We start from the raw sequence: 16,406 nt of genomic DNA on the forward strand, positions 1-16,406 counted from the left end.
GAAAAAATTAAGTAAGGAAGGCATCAAAAATTAAATTTTAGAGATGAAGTGTCTGAATAAGAAATAACTTCTTTTGCAAACTTCTAGTGAAATCTCTAGAATAGAATTGGAGGGAAACACGGTAGCATTAATCTCTTTTCTTCCTCTACTTCAAAGAAACAACAACAAAATAGAAAAACCTGAGTAGAAACAACAGATGTCCTCTTGCAGAACAGCATGAATAATTCAGTGATGCAGTTTTGATCAATGTTATCCCTACAGAACTGGTGCCTAAACATCTCTTGCATGTTTTATCTGTTCTGTTAGACCCTTTCATCTTCCAGTGTCTTTGATGAAAACAAAATTTGCTGCAAGGTATAGGGTAAATGTGAGAAAAAAAGATGTATTTTTTCCAGTTACAGGTACATTAGGCAAAGACATTTTGTGTATAGCAAATAATAATACTCTGTGTTGGAAAGTTAGAGATGAACAGAACTGAACAATTCTGTGTTCTGCAATATACTGGGATTATTAAACACATTTTCTTAGAAATGTGATCCACCTGACTGATTTAACAGCCTTGTGAACCAGGCAGGTTTTCAGTCTGGTGAGCTGAGATGGATATTAGATGTATATATGATGGCAGAACTGGCCCCTTGCTTCTTGAAATGATGTGAATGGTATTTTGGTCCTCAAAAAATAGGAAATAAATCAATATTTATTATTCACATTTCCACTTATTTAGGGAAAAAATTTATGCTGAAATGGCATAAAATAATCTTGAAGCTTCCTTTAAGGAAAGGCGAGAATTCTCTGGACATGAGAAAATCTTCAGGGATTAAGAATCTGCCATAAAAAAATGAGGATATAAGGGAGACTGGAGAGAGTGTGACCCTTTCTGTAACCTTTACCAGCCAAAGGAAATGTTATGAAAGTTCTTATATCGGTCTTTAGTGTCTACTCATTGTTCTGTTTGGGGAAAGTAAAGAGGATTTAGCTGTGACTGCCTTTCCTCTGCAGCTCTGATAAGCCATGCTCAAAGATTGTGAGGAAGTAATTTCTGTATAACACTCAAATTTGACTTTTTTTTTTTTGCAAGTCATTATATTACGATGCTTCAGGAGTGTGGCTAGTCTTGAATCATTATATGTAGTAACAACAAAAGCTCTTAAAAAGTTCTACTTAGGGAAATAATTGCCTCCTAAGAACTTAAGCAGTTGTAATGAAAAAGAAACAAGCACGCCTCTGTCAAATGTAGACAAATCACTATCCAGGCTCTCTTCTTGAAAAGTCCCATCTACTCAGTTTTTTTGTAAGAGAAGAAATTATCTCAAATCTAAATGTAGCAGTTTTTAGAATTTCACAAATGGAGGACAACATATACTCCCATTGCCCTCTTGTGCATTATAATGTCTCTAGGGTTCTTGCTGGGTAGACTAAAATGGGCAACGTTATACAGGGAAACGTGTATCAGAAGGACCCTTCTTCCCTGTAAGCGAATGGAGAGATCTGGGGAAGGTTGGTTTGATATTTGGGTGTCATCTTTTATTTAAGAGATTTTTGATTTGGTTCTGAAGTGCTTGAAGGTAAAGTGAAATGCTTTATCAGTCCATGCTACCTCTACGACCTTCACACAAGACGTTAAATGCGGTTCAGAGGAGGGATCTTCCTGCTGACGTATAAGTACCAATTCCTGCACTTTTACATCAGCCCCCCTTCAGTGGTAGCTGACTGATCTAATGAAGGATTGTCTTATCGGTAAGAGCTCAGCGTGAGAATTTGTCTCACTGCGTGGTGCTCTCCTGTCATAAAAATTGCTCTTAGAAAACTTAGAATACTTTCAGATTACACCAGGTAAAATGAGGCAGTACACGGGAGTAGTCATTTTAATGACAGAAATTGTTGTAGGTAGTTCTGTTAGAGCAAGTAAGTGGAGGAATATTGTAATTCTGCAGGCAGATGTTGCTTGTAGAACCTGTGGCTTCTGTACTGGCTGTGAGTGAATAAAGCTGATCGGTTTAGTTTAACTAACGTATGCTTTTACATATGGTGATCCAGGTTTTAGTCTTACGCTGTTGACTGTGTCATTGCAAGAGGTCTGTTACAAGAAAATGAGTATTACTGAAGAGAGATGAGATGATAAAAGCTGCCTGCTTTCTCTTGAGTAAAGGAGTAATTCACCAAGAAGTAAACCAGAAGGCGGTTGGAAATATAATCAAAATTAAATTACTATTGAATATGTTGCTGCCAAACACATGGCTTTTCTCAGCTTTTAGGCATATGTGGGACTTTGTCACAATTTGGCAGGGAGGAATATAAGCTAGTAGTTTTTGCCAGGGGTAGAATTTATAATACTGCTGTCTGAGCGTGTTGTGTTCACAGGAAGGCTGAGCTTGAGGGGAGTCTGGCTTTGACTGAAAGCACAGAGCTTTTGTGTACTTGTAGAGCAGTGCACTCAGCTTCAGCGTTAGAAGATGGGCTCTATGGAGATACGTAACACTGGGGAATCGAGACTTGACTACTATGTCTCTTATGTTCACTGCTATAGCGTAGGTCTATTCAGCTGTTTTTCTGCATGCTTATTTTCTTATGTTAGTAGTTCTTGCATCGTATTCTGTTCATACTAACCTCAGTTTATTTTTGTGTTAAAGTGCCAGTGTAGCTTTGGGGGTTTTTGTTCTTTCTGGTTTTCTTTGCTATTAAATAAGCAGGTAGTGAGTGTGAAATGCAAGTGAATATTCTTGCTAATGATTGAATTACCAAAATATAATAGTAATCCTCTGCTAAATAAATACTGCCTTTGTCTCTGCTAAATAAATAGCAGCCTTTGGTCTTCTACTTCAAAATCTGTACCTTAAAGTGTTAATTTTACTTCCCTTTAGCACCTTACAAAATGATGACATTAGCAACCTTGCTAAGGTTTTGACTATGCAATTAGCATAAGAAGTGGGAGAAAGCACAATGTATTCATGAAATGTATATTGTATATTAACTCACTAGGAAATTATTTTTAGAGCCTTGTTCAATTATAGCATAACTCTCAAAGTTCATCCCTGAGGAAGAAAGTACAATTGCCAAATACACGTAGCTAATATGATTAGTCAAGCGCCGTTTTCAGGAAGTCAAATACTGGTATGAGTGAAACCTGAAAGGAGCCTATAATAAATCTACACCGTTAGATACAAAGCTTTTTGGTTCATCCCTTTCCAGGTTCTGATTGCCCACACTGCATAAATGCCATTTTGCTCCGCAGCAAACCAACTATTTCCGTTTTGAGCTGAAACCTGACTGCGATGCTGTGGTGTTCTCCAGGCAACATGTGTGATAGGCAGCATGAGTGGGACCAAGCCACGTTTGGTGCCCTCCAAGGTCCTTCAGCTCCTTCTGGAGCTGAGAGACACGCAATATTCTCTACATACCTTCATGCCACCCCAGGGCGAGTAACATGCAATGTCATGCCATAGAAGTGCAGCTCTGATGGGCTGGAACAGCCCTCATCTGCATCAAAAAATGCAGAAAAATAATAAATCAGACTTTTAGATCATAATCAAGAATGGAGCCAAGGGCTGTGCGTGATTATTAGTAGTGTGAGTGTAGTGTTAGTAAAGGGCTAAACAAACAAATCTTTGATTTCTTCTGAACCTGAGGAGATAAAAGAAAGAGTTGGGAAGAACAAGATTGCGTTTTTTGCTTCGGACCATGACAGCCGGAATTAAAACAGGAAAAATATCTCCTTTTTGAAGTAGGTAAGGCCTATACAAAAGCACTGAATTCTTGGCCCTGAGTATGATGTCTGTTTCCTCTCTCATGTGCAGGTCTGTCCTTGGCAGCTTCAGCATTATCCCTTTTCCTAAAGGTTGCTTGTGGTAGCAGGCTTGAGAGGAATATGAACCAATATATGCTGAGGTTCATGTTACTGTAGCTAGATGGTTTTCTGTCCTAAATTAAAGCTTCAAATCAAATATCTGCATATCGCAGTGCAGTGCAGATGAGCTGGAATTATTTCACTGCTTTCTTTTACATCTGAGCTCTGCTAAAACTGCTGTTGCAATAGCAAAGATCTCCTTGTGTTTCCTTTGTGGACACAGGCTGCAAACATGTTTTTAACATTAAATATACATCTCATTGAAATGCATTTTATTATAGTTCTTGCTGATTACTTATGCTTTATTATAAGATGAATTTTATTTCCATAGGGTTCCTTAAACATCAGTGGTCAGGATCCACACTGTGATGATAAAGACATGATCACCTCAGCAGGATTGTACTGCAATATAAGCCTTTTGTTAATAACAGTAGAGAGACTTGTAGTAGGATGCATCCTCTATGGATGTCAGGATACAAAAACTTGTTAACTGTCCTTTAAAAGAAATTTACACGCCTGTAATTAAAGAACGAAAAAGAATTTGCATTCCTAATGTGTTATGATATTGTCATTGATTTAGGCAGGACTAAGGACACTTCATGATATTGGCCCTGAAATACGCCGAGCTATATCCTGTGACTTGCAAGATGATGAACCAGAGGAAAACAATCCAGAGGAGGAGGAAGATGTTTATAAAGTAATGTCAGAACACAGCTACCTGAATTGTTTTATCATATAATATGAGATTAAAGAATGAGCTTATCCCTGAATATGGAGTAAAAATAACAGTAATAATAATAATAAAACTCCCTCAAACCAGAACAATATAAATATTCTATAAATAAGTATATTTTTAATATATGTATCTCTATAAAAATGGTATTACCAGGACACTTGCATCTCATCATAAATTTAGGAAGTAGTTCCTGCAGGATGATTCTCCTGCCCCTAATTCTTTCTCATTAATTCTTTTTTTCTTAAGCAAATCCTAAGAAAAGGTATGAACCTTGCCGTCTCAGATTTTGATAGTGGCAAGGTTAGACTGGAAGTGTCTTAACTTCTGCAGTGGTAGATAGGAAGAAGAGAATGAAATTCTCTGCGGCCACATCACAACAGACACAAAGCTGCGTATTTTAAAATGAATGCCTGGATTACTTACACAGAAGTCAAATAAATATAAATGCCATTTCCGATTTCCTGAGGGATATCAATAAGAACCAATCAGAAAAAAAGATTAGTTTTCCTCTTTTACGCTATAGATATCCAGTCTAATGGTGAACACGTAAAGTTGGTATTATAACCAGGAGCGATCTGCAAACCATTTGTCAGCCAGCAAGAAAACTTAATTTTTCATAAGCATTTCAGAAGAAGCAGATGTAAAAGCATGCTTCTGCAGTAATTATGTCAAAAATAGCTTGCTCTTGTCCTTTGCAAAAAAGGAGGATGTGGCACTGGAGACATGCATCAGTAGATGCATTTCTCTGCCAACCATCATTACCTCCTGTCTTTCCTAGATTGAGCTTCAAGACAGACTGCTGTCATCCAAGACCCACACCTGGCTAGACAGGGAGGCTACCTAATCTGGGTCAGATGTAAAAGAGAGCTGCATGTCATAGTCATAACTTAGCACTTCATTCTCTCTTTCACCATCCATTACACTCTTCAGGGCTAATAAAGAGTTACTACTCTTTCTCGTACCTCTGCAAGGAGAAGGAATGGAAGCACTGAAGCTTAATGTTACCTACTTGAGATATGCTTGCAAGCTGTTGCATGGCACTCCATCCTGTCTGAGTGACGCCTGTTGCAAACCGATGCTCTGGGAGAACAGGAGAGAATAAGTGTTCTCAAAAATTAAGCAGACACGTCCCTTTCTGAGGAAGTTGGTGCATGTTCGTGTATGGAAATCTAGGTTTCTCCTGCGTAATAAAATGTGGAGAAATCTGTATGTCACATTTAGTTGTATGGAAAAAGAATAATGATCACAGCATAATGTGGATTTAACTCTGAAATACAAATATTGTCATTATCACAATCACATCTCTATCACTTCAGGAGATCCCACCTGAAGCATCATAAAATTAGGAAGAAAAATCACAGCTTATTTGAATTGCTATTTTTGTATGCATGTAGGAGAGAAAATTAAGTTATCACTGTCTAAAATCTGTTCTGTTAAGGTATCTGATGTAATTTTTTCTTTCTCTTCCCCTAAAACAGAGGAATGGTGCCCTCTTTGGCAACCATATAAACCATATTAGCAGTGACAGACGAGATTCATTTCAACAGATCAACACCACACACCGTCCCTTACACGTTCAGCGGCCTTCAATTCCATCTGCAAGTGATACTGAGAAAAATATCTATCCTCAGGCAGGAAATTCTGTATACCACAATCATCATAATCACAACTCAGTAGGAAAGCAAGTTCCAAACTCAACAAATGCCAATCTCAATAATGCCAACGTGTCCAAAGTTGTTCATGGAAAACACACAACTTTTGGAAATCGTGAGCGCAGAGCTGAAAACGGTTACCATTCATACTCCAGAACTGATCATGAGAAGCGTAGAAGGCCAAGCAGTAGGAGGTAAACTTACGAATATGTATTTGCTTTTAAATAAGTTTATATATTACAAGTACACTATAAGAAAACTTATGCTACGTGAAACTAATTTGTATATTTAGCTTCGTTTCTGTTGCCTACTGATGTATGAAACGTATTTAAAATATAGCTCTGACGTATGGGAAATGTATATAACTTTAATAAGGTTTGAAAGTAGTAGTTTTCTGTAAAGTGAAATTATTAGTTACGGCACAGACATTGTAATCACCAATGAATTTCTCTAAACTACCTGATTTTAAAATAGTTTTCTCCTTATTTTCATGGCTTACCTGGATAGAACCCGCTACTATGAAACATATATTAGGTGAGTTGATATTGTTCTGATGTAATTGAAGAGGACGAAGTAGTTTTTCTTGTTCTTTTTTCCTTCTTTTTCTTTGTCGTCTTCTTTGTCTTTGTCTTTTTCTTCAGTACAATTTTCAAAATTAACTGTATGACAATGCATGTGCTGAATAACTTAAGTGACGATTTCTAAGTCAAATTTTCCACTGCCTGTTCTAAAAGGATAAACTTCTGGTGAAGTTCAAAATTAATTCAAGCCCTTTTAAGAGTCCTGGCAGGTTTGCGCAGTTTTCAGCAGGCAAAAGATCACACCTGATGGTAGCCCTTGTTTAAAATTGACTTGTGAAGACTGGAAAAAACACTGGGTTTAGCTTTGATAAATATTAACGTGTACAGTTCCATTTATAGGGGTTCCAAAATCTTTCCTGGTCTTATGTCTGAATATTTTCTAAGACAGCTTTTAAAAATAGGATATATTGTGTTATTTGAAGTGCATTGCTAAAGGTACATTAAGTGCTAGTTTTTAATGTCTAGATTTGCACATCCATTTCAGATTTTTCTTGGAATACCTCAGTGAGTGCTCCTTAATATTTTAGCCATTTGGCAAACTTCAGACATTTGAGAGAGGCTGTTTCTTCAAAGTATTCTGAATTTATATTTTGTAGAAATGTCTTAAATGTATTTGACTTCACGGAGCATCCCCATATTAATTATTTTCTTATTTGTACCATAAGGAAATAAAGGGAGGTCACCTTTAAGAAACAGATGAAATAGTCATGTTCTGAATTGCAGTTCTGTGCAATTTACTATAACACCACATTCTGACAACGAGAGAGTTATTAATGCTTGTCTCCCCCCCCCCCCCCCCCCCCCCGGAAGCACATTAAAAGAACTGTGCATAAAATATACAATATATAATTTATATAACTAAAATATAAAAAAATATAAATATTTGTTTGCTACTTACAGATCTGACTCTGGTGATGGGCGTCGACCTACTATTTGCCGCGAAGAACATGAAGTTCAAGACTATTGCAATGATGATCATTATTTGGGAGAGCAGGAATATTTTAGTGGGGAAGAATATTATGAGGAAGACAGTATGTTGTCAGGAAGCAGGTGAGGATATTTGTTACACTGGGAAAAATATTTCAATAAATTAGGTGCATGTCTGTAAAGGCGTCACTAAGCACACTTATACTGAAAATTCTCTGATGAAGTTAATACTCCACAACTGCTGGCAAGTAAAACGGTGAATGGGAATAGTGTGTGTACCAAAGATCTTCTGTATTTGGCGTCATGTGCCGAGTCCAGCAAAACTTCTGTACCAAATTCAAAGGAAAGCACAAATTTCCTTTGAACTGAGTATAAACTAGATAGTGCATAACCGAAGAAGCATTTCATTTATAAATAAAATTTCACGTACAATGGAAGAAGGATCAAGCTCAGATAGAGAGAGGAGCTTTTAGAAAGGGTTTTCTTCTTTTAATTTAACTTAAAAGAAAGGTGAAACTGGTAACTATGGACTGAGATCATACGGTAGTACTAGCTGGACCAATAAAGAATTGGACGACTTCCTTTTGAAAATTCTCATTATACCTCTTTACTAATAATCCTCCTCTTGGCACCATGTTTTGTCTCCTTAGTGCAAACACTTAACACTGTCATAGTTGTCCTGGCCTTTATATGTTTGGAGTAGATGTTTTTTAAGTTTTATTCATAAGCTTTATGGAAATGCCATCAATTGAATTTTAGTCAACAACTAGCGTTTCTTACAAATTTGTAATACTGCATAATGTCTAAATTTGTATTAATCTGAGGCTCCTTACTGTAACTGCAGAATTCTAGTTTTGTGACCTGTTTCCTCTCAGTTTTCTAACTGATTTCTGTTTTCTTTGGCCAAAACTTAGGAATAGTATCCTAGTTAATTATAGTATTTCTGTCCAGTAGGGTTTTTCCAAGGCCCAGTAGTGTTTTTTAACAACTCTTGCCTGATCCTGTGTGTTTAACCCCCATGATCTTTGCATTCAATATCTTAATTTCAGATTTAAGAAGAAAAGGCCTTGATTTAATTTTGGTAAATTTCAGCTTTTCTCTGAAACTTTATTTCACGCAGTTTCTTCAGAAATGGACTGGGGTGGGTTTTTCTAACTTTAGAAGAGTGGCTCCCAAGTTAGTTCAGCTTTGAGCGTTACCAAATTAGTTTGATTTGAGCACTGTGCCGTTGGCTTCAGGCAGTGACGGCTTCAGCAACAGGGCAGGTCCTAACTTTGCCTTGGGACCACTCCTGTACGTAAATGATAGGTTTCCAGTTGTTCAGGCAGTGGTGGGTGCTACTTTGGGAGGAAGTCCTGCCTGATATTCCTGATTTAGTCTTTAAAATGTGAGATTGTTCTGGTGTTTTCTGAGTATCAACCTGCCATGGAACACAACCTATATTTGGTAATACTGAAAGGCTTCCTATTTAAAAAAAAAATTAAATGCACCTTTTCCGCAAATATCTTGTGTTTTTTTTAGTTCCATAATATTCACCTTCTCATTATGACGTAGAAAGACGTATGCATTTACAAGATCTTGAGTAGATTGTGTTCATCTTCCTTACAATAGCTGTGTTTCCCTTCTGCTGAATAAATTCAATAACTTCTCAAAAATACCCTCCACTTCTGTCAATAGATTTTTAGTTTGAAGTCCAGCCCAGAAGCAGAGGAGTTTATTGCCATTTTATCTTGGATCCACAAGTGCATATGCACAAGTGCCAGACATGCTGAATTCTCTTCCTCCTCCTCCTCCTCCTCCTCCTCCTCTACTGCCTTTCTTTGCCATCTGAATTCTGGCAAGATTGGCACCCTAATCTGCATCTTGTTGGTTTGCATAAAAGCTAAGATTTGCATGAAAGTGAAATTCTACAGAATTCTCAGGTCACTAATTTTTTGGTATGATAATTACAGTCAAATTACAGCCTTACAAGATTTGATTTTCGACAAGAGAAGTATCCAGAATGTAAAAGGCTTAATTCCATTCTCGGAGTTTCCGTGCTCAGAGGGTTCCCAGGGTTCACAAGAGAGCATGGCGGGAGTAGAACAGAGTATTTTTATTTATTTGTTTTTAAGCAGTGTACAACTGAGGTCCTCCATTTTAGCCTGTACTGGTAAGAATAACTTCATTGAAAATATAATTTGATAAAAATTTCACCTGAGAACTCACTATATAACTATACTAGTACAAAAGTGTATGCTTGCTATCTCAAAATCAGTTTGCATGCAGAAACTGGATTTTAAAATTGGGTCGTGTAATTATATAATGTAATGTTCGGGTATCTTGCTGGAGAAAGAGTAGATCTGAAAATCTTCTAGAAGAAATCCAATAGATCAATTTACAGAAACTGACTGAAATAACGTTTTCTCTATTGTATTTTAAACGCAGGCATATATATGATTACCACTGTAGATATCACTGCCATGACTCAGATTTTGAGAGACCAAAAGGTTACCATCACCCACATGGTTTTTTTGAGGAAGATGAGTCACAGATCTGTTACGATACAAAAAGATCTCCCAGGAGACGGCTGCTACCTCCAACACCAACACGTAAGTACATTAAGAACAATTTGTTTGCAAATCCAGAATTATTTAAATGCATTCAGACATGTTCCAGTTTAAAAAGGCTTCTTTTTAACTTGGATTTCAAACGTGACGTTTCTCGATTACTGTTGCTAGTGGATTATTGTGTATGGCAGAAATGTCTATCCATCCTGAGAGACTGCTCAGAGAATCTGTGGATCCTAGCTTACAAGTCAGTCTTTCTAATATCTCTTGCCTCACTCATCCAATAACATAAAATTAGCCGATTTAATTGCCAGTTTTAACTTGATAAATTAAGAAAGAGCAAGGTAGAACGCAGCAGTAGTTTGCTTTGAAACGTTGGTCAGAGGGTTTCAGTCCGTGTGCCTTCATTCACACCTAGGGATGTGCAGCGTTGCCCTGAGTCAGTGCCATTGTCTCTCTAGTGACGCACCTGCTGGCACTTTCCCGTCTCTTAAGACGTGCTGCTTAATGACGTTGTGCTCAGTGCCATTTACAGCTTTACCTCGTACTGCTTAGTAAACACCACCGTCTGAAGCAGGGTAATTGTCAGGGAAAAGAGAACCAAGAGTGAGCTTAACGGTGCTTTGGGTTTGGGTTTTTCCTCCTTACTTTTGAAGTGCCTTAAGCTTTTTAATGTGAGTTTCTCAAATCCCTGTGAAAAAGAAAAGTGTTACCCTGGGCTAAGCATCTTATTTCAGACTCACGTTGGTACTTTATTGTGCCATCTCAGGCACAATGCTTAATATTCTGTGTTTCTTCTGAGGGAGAAAATGTTTCAATTCATAGATTGAATTAGTATTGTCAACTGATTTTTTTACCTGTTTCTTTCATTTTTGTTTATTCTCCTCCTTGGATCTTTCCCTTGGTTTCCCCTTATCTCAAGCACAATATTGTTTCATCTGCATTTCTAAAAGCTCTCATGCTTCTTATCTTGTAATTTTGGTTTTGTATGTTCCAGGCCATAATGCAGAGATTAGCAGTGCTAATCCTCTGGTGAAACTAGGCACAGACTCAAAGCTCTTGGATTTTGGTCTTTGACCTCTGACACTTCACAGAGAGGAAGCACTTGGGGTTGGGAAGTGTAAAATAAACCGCTTTCCCAGGCTAAAATAAAGAGACTGGGTTGGTGCAGAAGAAACAGCACTCAGCTCCGTGCAGCCCCATAGGGTCCCTAAGGGTACTCTCACGCATGGCGTGGTCAGCACAGCCAGGTCTGTCACATATGTCTTTGGGAGATGCCATCTAACCAGTGCCATCCGGACAAGACAATACAGGATCATTTCTAGAAGAGTCTCCACGTTTTGTCTGCTCTAAGATGGATTGGCTTTCTCACAAAACCAGAGCTGTCTTTCATTCTGATGATGCTAGCAGCCAGAGTCACAGTCCATTTATCTGTGGAAGTATGACTCTAAGGACCCTGTGGGTAGGAAAATGAGTTTCAGTCCTTTCCCGTCTCAGGCACCCTAAAGAAAATGCAGGTATAGATTTAAAAAATAAAAGTGTTTCAGAGACAAGTGTTGTGGGATCATTATACAATGCCTGAAGTACAGTCTCAGACTGTTCAAAGCTACAGAAAGCTGTAATAAAGGGCAGCAGCAAAATATATAATAAAAGAAACATTCTTCAGCAATACTGTCAGTGCTGGATCCTCACTTTGGGCACTCAGCTCCTTACGACAAGACTAGGAATGCTCTCTGCTGTTTGGCTTTCTGACCTTAAGCGGCACAGGTGGAAGAAGCAGAAAGAATATGAGTCTTGCACTATAGAGGGTAAATAACTCAGATGAATGACCGTGAAGTGTACAGAAAGCTGCTAGCTCTCTTCCAGTAGCAGAAGGAACAGACATCAGACAAAGGGGAGACTGTGAAAGGAGACTCCTGTATATCTTTCTACAAGCTTTTCTGATAGCAGAGGAATTTAAAGGTGAAGAAAGATTTGGATGCTTTATATATCCTCTCCATACATTGCAGGAGAACAACCTGCAATAAAAATCCTCTGGGGTCTTCCCATGGAAGTGTCGAGAGGGGAGGGTTGAAGGTTTCCTGTGACTGCAGCCTTTGGACTTCATTTAACTTTTCTGATAACGTTCTGATGACAGTATTAAGCAGACGTTCCTTTAGAGGAAGCTTACGCTTTTTATCTCATGTACAAGAAACTAGATAAATGTACTAGATAAGAGGGTATTTGATATCCTAGGATAAGAGGACCTAGTTCTGATCTAAGGTGCGTAAGGGTAATGTAGGAAGTAAAGTCCTTTGACTTACACCAGTATAATGTCACAAGAGCAGAGTCAGGCCTCCTGTCATAACCATGTGCTTAATGTTCAAGAACAGAGTTGAGAAATTTCAGAGGCTCGGTATCTCGGCAGATTTTAAAAGAAGCTCAAACCTATTATTTGTAACCAGTGTATGGGCTGTTTGGCCTGGGGAGGAAGCCTTGATCTTCTCACGTAAAAGAAAAAAAGAGAAAGAAAACCCAAAGAACCTGCAACACTGCACTAGCTAGTTTCTGCTAGCGTCTGGATTCAGTCCAAGTTAATGTAACATACAGTGCCTTGGCTGGGTACTGTAGGTAGTAAATTGAGCTCTGTGTCGAGCTTTCTAGAGGTTTTCATACCAAACTCATCACCACAGTATTTGAGCAACTTCCAGAAGTGCACTGGGAAATGATTAAACTGTTGTTTCTGGCCCTCTCCTGGGGAGAAGGATGTGCAAAGCAGTGTCTTGTTTTGGATGAGGGGACTTTTTGGTTTGTTTTTTATTCATTTTGGTATTGGCACATTTAGCATTTGTTAGGATCAGGAGCCAAGGCTTGCATTCCTGTGTTTGGATTTACCATAGAGACAATGGAAAGAGGCACAAAGTTTGCATTAAGTGGACTGAATCACCTCCTGGAGGTGCCCATTTTAGTCCAATGGCTCTTTAAGGAACCTTGATTGTTAGTATCGTTAGAGCGCTAAGTGCCTGGTGAGAACTATGAGGAATCCTAAGTCTATGGCACCTAACTCTTCAATACTGTTCACAAAATTCTTGGTGTTGGGGAAAAAAGATACCAAGAATAGTATCAATAAATTTCAAGAGAGCACAATTCTGTATCATTGCTTTGTGCAGTCAGGCTCTTTCCAGTTTTACACTATGATGCTCACAGCTGTGAGGACGTATCTGGATTCCAGCTGCTGTTCAGCACCCGGGTTTTCTTCACACTGAAGCTAACACAGGAATGATACCATGCGCTGCTTCCCATTGTTCCCTAGGCTTTCACCAAGACCAGCTGAAACATTTCCACATCAGCCAAACATCTTGATCCAGTTTAGATTTCCACTTTTTCCTTTCTAGCATTTACATGAATAATAACAGCACACGTAACAGCAGAGACCATGGCTTATCATTGTCGTAAGTAACAGAATAAACATCAGGAATTGATAACATGAGTCAACTTTGACTTGCATATGGTTTTTCATATTACACGTTGCTTCCAAGGAACCGGGGATTTGATATTTCCTTTGGGAAGTCTGGTTCATTAGAATGAAGAGTTTAAAACCATGGGGAAGAAAGAAGAAACTCTTCTTTGTAACTGTTCACAGCAGTTTGCAGCAAAACTCTGAAGTTAAGTATCTGAACCAGTCTGCTGCATAACACAAGCTTGCTTTGTGAAACAGCTGCTTCAAATCCTGCCATGTTAGGCTGCTCGTATGGTTTCTACCTAGGGCTGCATTTGCTCACACGATGAATCTATCCTTTATCTTATAACCAGCTGCTTGCTTCTGTTAGCACAACTCATTTCTTGTTGCGGGATATGTTTTTATTTGTGTGATAGTTGGCTCACACTGGAACTCTGGAAATAATAGACTTTGAGGAAAAGTATTTTATTTTCCTAATCAATTATGGTTTCCCTGTAGCAAATAGACGATCTTCCTTTAACTTCGAATGCCTCCGCCGACAAAGTAGTCAAGATGACATACCACTCTCTCCTAATTTCCACCATCACACTGCTTTACCACTTCACTTAATGCAACAGCAGGTAAACACAAAATCTTACTTAACTAATAATGAATTACATTTTTCCAGCTTCTATATCATACCTCTGACTTTCATTGTTGTTTGAAACAGTACTGGTGTACTATGTAGTTTACCTGCACACGACTTCTAGGCCAAGTGTAGGCTTGTAGTTGCTAGACACGAGGCTTCTCAAACATCGACCTTCTACAAAACATTGAAAATGCGTAGTTTGCCCCTATGACTCTTTAAGCGTCGGGATGCCCTAAGGAATTTCGACCAGGACTGCATAATACGGCAACTGTCTATTAATCTTCGCCTATGCAGTTACTCAGCTCCGTTTGTGAGAATTTGCAAGTACAACACACGCATCTTCTGAGGCTCAGTGCCCAGCTCTGACGTGGCCCTGGGAAGATGGCAGTTTCCGTAGTCTAGAGACACCATCCAGAATGCTTGGAAAATGCTGACAGCTTCCTATCCTGTCCCTACAGGACAGAAGGAATGTTTCTACGCTTTGCTTTCTTTGTTTAATATATTGTATAAGCAATTACTTTTCTGTATTAATGCTAATACCAAGATTTTGTGATCCCAGTGATAATAGAAAAAATACCCCTTTATCCAGTCAATTTACCACTTTCAGTCCTGTTAAACATCAGAAAATGCTAGCTTTGCATAGCTGCTGCCTGAACGATTGGTTTGAAGTAACTGCTGAAATGAGAAATGAGTATGACTGAGCATTTGAAATCACTAACTTCTAAAACTCTTCCCCTTACCAGGTCATGGCTGTTGCAGGTCTGGATTCCAGCAAAGCTCATAAACATTCACCAAGTCGTTCAACGCGTTCCTGGGCTACCCCACCTGCAACCCCTCCCAACAGGGACCGTACTCCCTATTACACACCTCTAATCCAGGTTGATAGGGCTGAATCGACAGAACATATGAATGGCAGCCTGCCTTCCTTGCACCGGAGCTCTTGGTACACAGATGACCCTGATATTTCCTACCGAACATTTACACCAGCCAGTTTAACTGTACCTCATGACTTTAGGCATAGTGACAAACAGAGGAGTGCAGACAGTTTGGTAGAAGCGGTAAGTATTACAGAAACCTCTGAAGTAGCCAAGATTGTCTGTCTCTCTGGTTTTTCTGTTAACTTTAAAAAGCATATAGTTCAGTCCACATTCTCTCTCTGAAAATGGGGTATTTTCATTTTCAAAGCCCAAAACTGTTTTTAGGTAAAGACAGGGGAACTTATTCATAGTTGTCATGTAGTGAAGGGTTTTTACTGAATCCAGACCTCAGCGTTGGTGTGTCAGAGAACTGGAGGGATTTCAGAGAGATTTGAAATTTAAGTTTTCTAGATGAGGATCAGTTATGAAGTGCCCTTCCACAATGGCTGATAGGGAAGAGAAGATGCATATGCCGGTTCTCTCTGGTGTTTCTATAGAAATACATCACCATTTTTGCAGTAATCTGAATAAAAGAAAAAGAGCTCTATGAATCAGGGTACCAAATGCAGAGGTATCAACTACAAGGATTGATTTGTAGGTGGACTAAAGAATGTTGAGAGTTCCCTTTTAATGGAAATGGAATCATAATTTCTGTTCTTGCTTCCATCTGTCGCTTCCTTTCCATTGCTATGAGCTAAAAAATATACTTTGTTACATTTTATTTGCAAATGGGACTTCAGCATCTTTCTTCCATGTAAAGTACCGAGAACGTATCTAGAATTCTGTGTTTCAGGCAGGTGTTCTAATTGCGCCATCTGCGATCTATCAACTGTTGTCTTTAGTATATCAGCCTGATGATTGACGTTTATCAAAGACTACTCCCAAATTTCTAAAGAGAGAAGTCCGATGTATTGGATTACCAGTTACATTATCACATAACTGACGCAGTGTGGTTTGGAGCCATTTGATTGTCGATTTGATTTGATTGTCCTTTACACAGGCAGTTTTGCGGTGGGTTGCTGTAGTGATTCAGCATGGGGTTTCTAGTATTTTCCACAAATGAGAAATGTTGTTATGACCTGTCTGCTCTTCTGTATTTCCACTGTGTATCTCATTCTCTCCCCTCCATCTGC

General features: G+C 38.7%; 1 protein-coding gene across 8 annotated transcripts in view; it reads left to right on the plus strand.

The window, feature by feature from the left end:
• CACNA1D (calcium voltage-gated channel subunit alpha1 D) overlaps positions 1–16,406 on the plus strand; it is a 213,610-nt gene that overhangs the window by 196,907 nt on the left and 297 nt on the right. For 7 of the 8 annotated variants that reach the window (XM_076346263.1, XM_076346262.1, XM_076346268.1 and 4 more), the window contains 7 exons: positions 4,425–4,541; positions 6,059–6,426; positions 6,740–6,766; positions 7,714–7,863; positions 10,168–10,331; positions 14,227–14,348; positions 15,100–15,414. In XM_076346263.1, the coding sequence (XP_076202378.1) occupies positions 4,425–4,541; positions 6,059–6,426; positions 6,740–6,766; positions 7,714–7,863; positions 10,168–10,331; positions 14,227–14,348; positions 15,100–15,414 (1,263 nt within the window). The remainder of the gene's footprint in view (positions 1–4,424; positions 4,542–6,058; positions 6,427–6,739; positions 6,767–7,713; positions 7,864–10,167; positions 10,332–14,226; positions 14,349–15,099; positions 15,415–16,406) is intronic. The other variant, XM_076346265.1, reaches the window with a different exon arrangement.

This window comes from Aptenodytes patagonicus, chromosome 8 (assembly GCF_965638725.1).
Source record: "Aptenodytes patagonicus chromosome 8, bAptPat1.pri.cur, whole genome shotgun sequence".
NCBI lineage: Eukaryota > Metazoa > Chordata > Aves > Sphenisciformes > Spheniscidae > Aptenodytes > Aptenodytes patagonicus.